Raw genomic sequence first — 9,501 nt, forward strand, 5'->3', positions numbered from 1 at the left:
GTGCCTAGTTTTGGCTCTACCTTAACGAACTTCAGTACTGAAATGCTGCTTACATGTATTAATCAGCAATTATACAATATACTATTGAATTCCAAACTGGAAAGAGCATGAGTACTTTTGGTTTTGATACTTCAAGTACCTTTTGCTGATACTGTACTTTCACTTAAGTTTTGAAGTCAGGACTCTTACCTGCACTGGGGTATTTTAGACCATGGTATTTGTACTTTTGCTTAAGTACAGGAACAGCATAGTAAAACCGGTTCCATTAGTAAACAGTCACTAACACACCGAAGTCCTTACAAATACTGTATGACAAACTTAAGAATTTTTATGAACCAAAACTATCTAAGGACAATTTGAAACTGCAGGAACAGACAGCTGCTACTTATTGTATTGCTTGAAAGTAGTTTTCAGATTGAAATGTAACAACACATGATTCAGATGCTGTGATTGTTTCTGGACTCAGACCTAGAAACCATTATACTTTTGCAAGTTTCTCCCTGCAGCCTTTGGGCTTGTGACTGTTCCTCTTTTCTTGATTTACCTTGTGTGATCTGTTTCCTGGCAGTGTCGAGCTGATGACTGGTAGAAATCTCTCCGATCACAATCAGCATGCGATAGTTTCTGTGCTGGAATGCAGCTCCGTACTCCTCTGGCTCCACTCGCTGCACCGAGGAAGCTGCTGCGATGGAGATTTCCATGGTAACAGTGCCACTAGCAGACGCTGAGCCCTTTTCCATCTCCATGACAACTACATCCGGAGCAAGCACCATGACAGTGCAGGATGAAGTGGGAGGGGTTGTGGGCGTGTCTCCGTGGACGGTGAATATTTGATTGGGTCCCAAGTGATGTGGCTATTTGATGTCACAGTGTATTATTGGACAAATGGAAAAAGAGGAGTATGATAATTAATGTTGATCTTATTTCCTATAGGACACTGGTGAAACTGACTGTGAAGGGGAAGTTTTTTTTAATTAAAAAAATGAGCATCAATAATCAAAGATAAAGATAATCAAGAGGAAGGCCAAAGAGGAGATATATGGATGTGCTAAAGAGGACATGAAGTTATTTGGTGTGAGAGTAGAGGATGCCGAGGATACAGTTAGGTGGAAACAGATGATTTGCTGTGGCGACCCCTAACGGGAACAGCCAAAAGAAGAATCAGAGATAAAGATAATGTTTCAGGGTTACTGAAGGCAACCAGTGTCACTTAAAGGATCCTTTGTCATTGGTCTTATATTAAACCCCAGACACAAAAGAGGCTGAAAATAAGATGTTTGTGGTATAGAAAGGTTCTGTTTAAATCAGTGGCACTGCAAGTACCAGGCAATGTGAGCTGACTGCTACACTGACACATCCTTATTCCCAGTGGGAGCAAAACAGTGCTTCATCTGTGCAGAGCAGCAGTAACAACAAAGGTTCAAAGTTGGCTTCAAAAAGCTTCAGAAGACATTTGGATAAACTCATTCTGCACCACACAAGTTACAAGTTGCATTATAGTGACAAAAATGGGCAAGTATAAGTTTAATAAAAACTACAGGATAAATTTGACAGCAAAGATCAAACGATGACCAAAATCAGAAATAAACTGGGGTGGCATTGTGGACAGTGGTTAGTTGCCTCACAGCAAGAAGGTTTTGGGTTCGAGCCCCGGCCGACTCGGGGCCTTTCTGTGTGGGGTCTGTATGTTCTCCCTGTGCCTGTATAGGTTCTCTCCGGGTGCTCCGGCTTCCTGCCCCTTGTGACCCTATTCAGAATAAGCAGTATAGATAATGTATGGATGGATACCTTAGATTAAAATGTAACTATTTAGACCTTTTTCTATAGTGAAAAGTAATAACTCTGGGTTTTAATTGGCCTTGAATCTTCTTCTGTTCCTTCTCTTCTATTCCTGGGGCTGCTATGCTGTTGGTCTGTCAGTGGCTGGTAGGCAGTGACACCTCTTGCTGTGATGATGGATCACGGTGGGGTTTAATGTGGCTGCTCTTTGTGTAAATCTCTCTCCTCAGGAAGGTGAATGTTCACAGGAGTGAGTCAGCACTCCGGTCCGACACTCCAGAGCGTCTGCTGGCCTCTGCTGGGAGGAAAAACAGCTACATGAGCACAATGCAAAACCCTAATAGAGCAAAGATTTCAGTAAATTGAAACAATTTGAAAGCAAATTAAATCAACTTTCTTAAAAATGATGAATTGTTATAAATTAAAGATAGTTTTTGTTATGTAGCTTAAATGTGATTGCGTAAGAATATGACGGGAATGATATAAAGAAAATGAAAGTAACAGTGGGAAAAAAATCAATTGATCAAACTGACAAATGCTTTTGCTATAGTGCAGGTTAGCACCAGTGTAATTCACTGTTAACAACGCATGCTTAGTAAGTAAAGTTGATTGAACAGACAATTTAAAGGGTTGTTAATGAAGAAAATACTGAGAAAAGTCTGAGGGAAAATTCTGCTTTCTTTTATTGGTTATTCAATGTTACAGCTTTGGCCTTTTTATTATATATGTCTGCTTTCAAAGCCCTAAGTTTGGTGATGTACCCACACATATCCTTTCTGTCTTCATTTGTAGTTTAGTTGTATCCCACAGTTATATTTTCATGTTCTTATAAATTATGGCTGAACTCCTGCATCAGCAAATCTCGGTTTCCAATTAGCCACAATGTAAATGTAACCATAAAATAACATGAATTTGGAAATTACGTGGTTTATATGATTTGACAAAGCTGAATGAACACCCCAATGTTTTCCTGTTTCATTTTAAAGTACATTAAATCGCATTTTATCAGCTTTGTTTAGGTTGTTTTGAATTATACTTCGCTATCTAGAAACAAAATCGTCTAGAATTGTCGCTTATCTAAATGTGTTCGGCTCCAGAGGAAACGAGCATGGCATCTACATTAAAAATGCCTTTGCATCTTTACGTGCCATGCGTGTGTATTCCACACCCTGACTCTCAGCAAAACAGAGGCAAGGAAGGGCTGAGCGATGTTGGTCACGTTATTAGCCTATTGCAACCAACGGGACAGGGAAACAAATTGGAAACCCCGAGATCACACGCACTGATTCCCCAGGTAAAGGCTTTGTATGTTTCTTTTTGAATTGCGATGAAAAAGACGTGAGTAGTGATCGGCTGGGAGCGCGTATCAGTAGCCTTCTTGCTCCTTGTGTATGTTTCAGTGTCTGCCAGCTCCAGTAGAGGTGGCTCAGATTAGACATTTTGGGTAGTGGCTGCGCATTTCTTAAAGTGGGTGTCAGCTCGACCTGCAGAAATGAAGACGTAACGCTGAACTTTGCGGTTCCAGTCGCTTTGGTTGGCTGCAGGAGACTGAAGCCCAGCAGCATCCATTTGAAGGGCTGAAATGTATTTTTCCTAACCTTTTTTAAGCTGCATATCTGTCTATTTAGCTGAATCAGGTGGTCATTATTCCTCTGTTGCCAGTCAGGACGTCTCCGCCTTTGTATTTCCATATTGAAATGCCGGCCAGTGATATCCCAGAGCTGCTGCCTCTCTTTTCCTGTAAACGAGAGCTGTGGTCAGGCCCATATGGTTGCACCTTCATCTGACTTAGACCAGAACAGAAAAAGTCTCAGGGGCATCAAACACACAATCAGGCTCTATGGAAATGAACATCTGCGTGCTGAAATAATTCACATTTCAATTTGGCAGAAACCTGCAGAGAAATTTCAATCTTCTAAATGTCATATGGCTAAATGAAGTCTGAGCTAAAATGACCTTGTTCTGCATCAGAATTTAATTTTTGTGGTGTCATCACACAGGCGGCAAGGTCAGCAGTGGTTAGCACTGTCACCTAACAGCAAGAATGTTCCAGGTTTGAGCCCGGCCGACCCGGGGCCTCTCTGTGCAGAGTGTGCATGCTCTCCCTGTGCCTGCATGGGTTCTCTTTTGGTACTCCGGCTTCTTCCCACAGTCCAAAGACATGCAGCTTAGGTTGACTGGCTACTCTAAATTGCCTGTGAGTGTTTGTGGTTGTTTGTTTACATGTCAGCCCTGTGATAGACTGGTGACCTGTCCAGGGTGGACCCCGCCTCTTGCCAAGTCTCAGCTGGGATTGGCTCTAGCCCCTCTGCGACCCTCTTCATAATAAGCGGTATAGATGATAGATGGTGTCATCACAGGGGCTGTAATATTTGTCACAGGATAGGGGATCATTTAATAGTTTAAGCATCCTTCTAAAGTTTGTCTAAAATGTATAGAACAGGCCACGGTTCTGAAAGGTGAAAAGCATTTGTGCTTGCAAACTTATCATGGTGTTCTTGAATCTCAAGAACCATCTTAAAAACATGGTGCATCTCTGAGGTGAACACAGTGAGATTTTTTCCCCCAGCACAGTGTTACTTAGATCCTTTGGTTCAGATTGCGAAGATGTGCTCAGTATAAAGTCTCTTTCCCCACAGCCTCAGCCAGTCAAGTGTCTGGTGCTTTATACTTTCACTGCCAATACTACCTCTGTGATCTGCATTCGACTGTGGTTTAGCAGGAAATGTGGCGTCTCCATGGAAACTGAGGCTGTCAAATGATGATGACAAAGTAATGTTAATAACTGAGAGGCCGACTTTTAATCTTCCAGACAGCAAGCAGACATCACACACCATTAAAAACTCACGATGAAATGCATCTAGATGACCTGTGCTTGTCTGCAGTGTTAATCTTAAAACCACACACACAGATTCACCCACTTTTCTACAGTTCTCTTAAACTGTGAAAGATGAACAGTAAATCTGTTTCATGGCCCAGATGCACATACACCATGTAGTGACTGTGTGAAGATCTTTCTTTATAAATTGCCTTAGTGATGATAAAATATGGATTGGGTTAGCTAGGCATATACAGGAGGAGCAGAGGTAACAGCAGGGAGAAGGAAATCTGTGCAGAACCAATTAAAAATGCAGGCAACCTCTGTGACTCCTAGCTGAGGGAAATGACAGTGAAAAAGTTAACCTATATTATTTTGCTGGAGTCCCTGGAAGCCCCTCAAGGACCTCTGAAGGTCTATGAGATGTAGGTCTGTGTGGCCTAGATTTCTCTTTTATATGATTTATCATTACAGAGTGTAAAAGGATAACATATAATTGTCTTGGAGTCTCTTTTATCAATAAAGCACAACAAAATAGCAGTAAATTAGCATAAAAGCACAATAAGGCAAGTGAAGACATGAAAGGTACTGGTAGTATGCATATAATACAAAATAAAATAATGGGTTATGACAAAAGCACCAAAATGACCAACATAAAAAACAAATGCTAATCTGTGTGAGGAACTAAGAGGCATCTTAATATACATCTGAATTGAGAGCAGGTATTGTACATGGGATAAATGAAAAATGAAAAAATAACATTTCAAACTACAACAAACATTTCTTGTTGTATGAAGGAGATATTAATGATGGACAGTGGTTAAAATATTAAAATAGTGATATTTAATGAAAAAAATGAAATACAAGAAATAGTAATCCTTTCAATTAACAAACACCAACAGCAGACATTATTCAGTAGAGATGAATTCATCTTTGCAAATTCTATAAAATATATAACTACTTGACAAAAAATATAGAGCACTATATTTAGACTATAAACAGACCTACGAAACACGGTCTGTGTATATTAATTGAAAAAAAAAACAAATACAAAAATAAAAAAGAAATTAAATTAAAATCTGCAATCATAAAACTAGTCAGTATCCTCACGTGACGTGTGTTGTCCAACTGGACCAATGAAATCGCTTCCGGGAGGTTTACCCGCGAGAAGTGGAGCTGTGCCGAAGAGGGTGTGTATGCTTTCTGGAGAAAATATTTATGTTACACCTTTTAAGGTGTAAACATCTGAATAAATAATTAACAATATAATTTAATACTTTAATACTAACTTACTAATTCGTCGGTAAAGCCGCACGGTCCCAGGTGTGTGATGAGGCTTTTTCGGAGGACGCTGACTCCTTAGTGGGCAGCAACTTGCTGTGTTGTTGGGCGGAGCGTTAGTTAGCTTACTAGCCTTTAACTATAGCTAACATGCTAGCACTGGCTAACAATAACCGGCTGTAGACTCACATGCTTGCTTCGTTTTTTCGCGGCTGTTTGGCTAACAACACCAGCTAACAACGGCCTTTGTCCTGTCCTCGACCTGACCTCATGGATCCCGGAGGGAATGAACTGGACTCCAGTCTGCCTCAGCCCGATAACCCGTGTCTGATTGTGGAGGACTCGCAGCCCGACAGCGTCGCTCTGGAGGACGACCCTGAGAGCAGCTACCGAGCTCTGCTGGCTCGCCGACTGTCCAGTCTGCAGCCCCCCGCCTGCAGCCCTGTTCTGGTCAGCTGCATACTGATCTTATCAAGTTACTAACATCCAGTGTTCGTTTAAAGTTTCTGCTGCCGTGATAATGATCCAGGTTTACCACGGGTAAGAATGTTTGGGGTATTGTAAGTAGAGCTCATAATAAGACAAACAATAGTTTAGTTCAGCACAAGATCAGTCCCCTTGTTACGATACACGTGTACAGGTAAAGGGCATGGAGTCAAAGTACTTAATATGCTGAAAAATATTCCATGCTAGTGTTGTATTTATTATTTTTTTGGTTGATCAATACTGATAAGTTATTATATAAGCAGCCTTTTATTCTTTTTTTAAGCTGAGAATGTTGAGGCATTTTTATATACTATTGGGTTACTTACTCCAGTATTTATATTTGGTAACCTAATCAAACTTTTATAACATACTGTATATTTAGCTTAGTTTGTATGAAAAAAAAACTCCTTTAATCTGCAAAATTAACAAGTAAGCCTATACGAAATAGAACAAGTAAATGTTTATTCAACCCTGCCCTGTGCTCAGCCTGTCCGCATATGGTCTCATTCATCCATCCTCTATTCAGGGTAACATGGAGAGACTGGACGAAGGGCAGAATACACGCAAAGCAAGTTGCCAACATTTTTTTATTTTTCAGTATATCTAGACAGGTGACCACTCACACACTAACCTGTGGGATATATAGAAATCCCAGTTCATCTAACCTGTATATTTTTTGACTGTGCAAGGGAACTGGAACTCCTATAGCTGCCTGCAAAGTCTCTACAGGCCTGAGCATGGAGGTGGTTCACAGCATCCTGCTGTGAAGTAACAGTGCTCACCCCAGATGGCCAGATCCTGCAGCCATATTCTTTTAGCATAGAAATGTAGATTTAGTCCCATATGTAAGTGAAGATAAAATGTACTCTTTACAGCAACAGTGTGATCTTATATTCTTTCAACATGGTTCAAATCATCTTTTTTTCAGTCTTTTGTTAACTTCAACATAGCAGACCAAGTGCCATTAAATGAAAGTGAACCATGGCGTTAAAGAGAGTGTTTTCCCTTGAGCCTGCTGCTTGCCACTGAGGAATTTATCTAAACTTTGGATTTAGTACATCAACAGAACTGGACTGAGCAATACATTTATTCCCTTTTTATTTTATTAACACAATTTAATGAACTTGATATATCTTATGCAGGACAGTTTGTTACTCTGTGAAACTAGCGAAGTTTTTCCTCTTTCCCAGGAACTGATATCCTCGCCACTAGGAAGCAGATGCTCTCAGACTGACAGCCAATCAGAGAGCTCCCAGAGTAACAACCAAGCTGAGCCCGGTCAGTGCTCTTCTGACAATATGGACACAGCATGTATGTATACTATATCACTCATCAGAATAGCAAAAACAAAACCACTATTTTCTTTATCCAGGTGTTCTCATGACAGCCAACCCCAGTTCAGCATTCGAGGAGGAGAGCCAAGTTATAAACATCTGCCCTTCTCCGAACAAGAACAAGTATGTGTGGGCCAGACATTGTTGATGACTGATGAGTAATTGGTGATTAAACGATTTCCCTCTGGCTCATGTTCTTTCAGGTGTGCACAAGAGGACACCGACATGAATTCTGGAGCTGATTCAACCACACACTGCATTCAGTCTGAGGGTAGGATGTGATTAACCTCCACAACTGTTGTAGTACAATATTGCTGAGTGTGTTAATAAGCATAATAACTCCCGTATGTCTGTGTTTCAGGGGAATCCTCTCAGCCTGGTTTTCTCAAGCTTTCTCAGAGCCAGGATCTGTGTGGTGAAGCAGTGAACAGTCAGGAGGAGGAGGAAGATATCGTCCTTCAGCCAGACAGTGAGAGATGTTCCAAATCAGGTATCGGGCTTAAATTTAAATATGCTGTGATTGTTCTTCTTTCATGTTCATTTTTAATTTCCTTGACATTTAGACCTCTAATATCCTTTTGAGTTGATAGAGAAAGCATGACCCGTACATCTCGAAAAGGCAGCACAGAGGCCTGGTACCTGCATAGTAGGGTGACGCATTTAATTTCAGTCAACTGACAAATAACGAATACAATTTAAAAAAAAACAAAATAAATCAGAGACACAGCTTAACAAATGCTGATGTTTCCATTCAGGACATGAGGAGTTACTCAAGGACTTGGTGCTGTGGCCTTTAGTCACCAGATCTCAATTTAACAGCTATGGGAGCTCTTTGAGCGACATTTTAGACAGCACTCTCTACCACCATAAATAAAACATCAAATGATTGAATATTTTTTGGAAAGATGGGGTTCCCGAAATATCCCTTGTACTATGCTGCTGCTGTGCATTAGTGTGTGTGTGTGTTAGAGAGGAAATAAATTGCAAATCGCACTGGAGGCAGCATGACTGCTGGGTGCCACAGTTCACCATCTGGGACCTGGTAAGAGAATTCACATGTCAGTCTAATTTCTAACTGCTTTTCATCACCAGCAGATCACCGTGTCAGCTGCAGGACTTCAGCGAGGCAGGACAGCACATCAGTGAGGTACTGCTCCATGTGCTGTTTCAAATTCTGCACTCATTGCAGATGCACTCAGGTATCACTAGTGTTTTATTTCTTTCCTCCTCCAGATCTGAGGTGAGCTCCAGCAGCTCTTTGGACTCTCTGGGTCAGTCGGGCAGGCAGCTGAACGTCCAGGCTCTGGTGCACTCACAGGGCCGTCAGGCCTCCAGTGAGCAGGATCAGCAGGACTGTGAGATCCTGTCCTCGCAAGAGGACCTGTTTGACGTTGACAAGACAGGTATGTTCATGTACATGTGGCACATTTCGATACCTAAAGATCATGCTTGTGTTTGTGTTTTAGTTACAATGCATGTACATTGTAAAAGTCTTCAGTATTTGCTAAAGCGAACCAGATGTGAGGTACAGCTTGACTTGAAAAGAAGTGATCTTACAGACCACTGTAGCCCCCTGCTCATTTCTGAGGCTAGTGGCTCAATGCTACATTAGCATTTACTACCAAAATGCACCCAAATCTCTGACTGAACCAACAGCAGTCGAGTGACATTATGGGTAATGTAGGAATTCAGTTCTGGCAAGGAAGATGATTGAATGGAATTAAAAGATGAGACCTGAGTTTTGATCCAATTTATGTTGTACTGTCCATAATGAGTCCTGAGTGTTACAGGAGTGCAATGCTA

General features: G+C 41.2%; 2 protein-coding genes across 16 annotated transcripts in view; one reads left to right on the forward strand and one right to left on the reverse strand.

Annotated features, from left to right (window-relative positions):
* The window catches only part of map1aa (microtubule-associated protein 1Aa), a 36,356-nt gene extending 35,568 nt beyond the window's left edge, over positions 1 to 788 (reverse strand). Inside the window, 1 exon segment of the mRNA XM_020589874.1 lies at positions 545 to 788. Coding sequence (XP_020445530.1) covers positions 545 to 773 — 229 coding nt within the window. The 5' untranslated portion in view covers positions 774 to 788.
* A 2,084-nt stretch (positions 789 to 2,872) lies between these two features.
* The window catches only part of tp53bp1 (tumor protein p53 binding protein, 1), a 25,862-nt gene continuing 19,233 nt past the window's right edge, over positions 2,873 to 9,501 (forward strand). For 6 of the 15 annotated variants that reach the window (XM_020589985.1, XM_020589988.1, XM_020589994.1 and 3 more), the window contains exons 1-9: positions 2,990 to 3,073; positions 6,112 to 6,328; positions 6,891 to 6,932; positions 7,555 to 7,642; positions 7,737 to 7,821; positions 7,902 to 7,969; positions 8,060 to 8,188; positions 8,791 to 8,845; positions 8,932 to 9,101. In XM_020589985.1, the coding sequence (XP_020445641.1) occupies positions 6,149 to 6,328; positions 6,891 to 6,932; positions 7,555 to 7,642; positions 7,737 to 7,821; positions 7,902 to 7,969; positions 8,060 to 8,188; positions 8,791 to 8,845; positions 8,932 to 9,101 (817 nt within the window). In that variant the 5' untranslated portion in view covers positions 2,990 to 3,073; positions 6,112 to 6,148. The other 9 variants (XM_020589992.1, XM_020589999.1, XM_020589990.1 and 6 more) reach the window with 8 other exon arrangements.

This window comes from Monopterus albus, unplaced genomic scaffold (assembly GCF_001952655.1).
Source record: "Monopterus albus unplaced genomic scaffold, M_albus_1.0 scaffold10.1, whole genome shotgun sequence".
Lineage (NCBI taxonomy): Eukaryota > Metazoa > Chordata > Actinopteri > Synbranchiformes > Synbranchidae > Monopterus > Monopterus albus.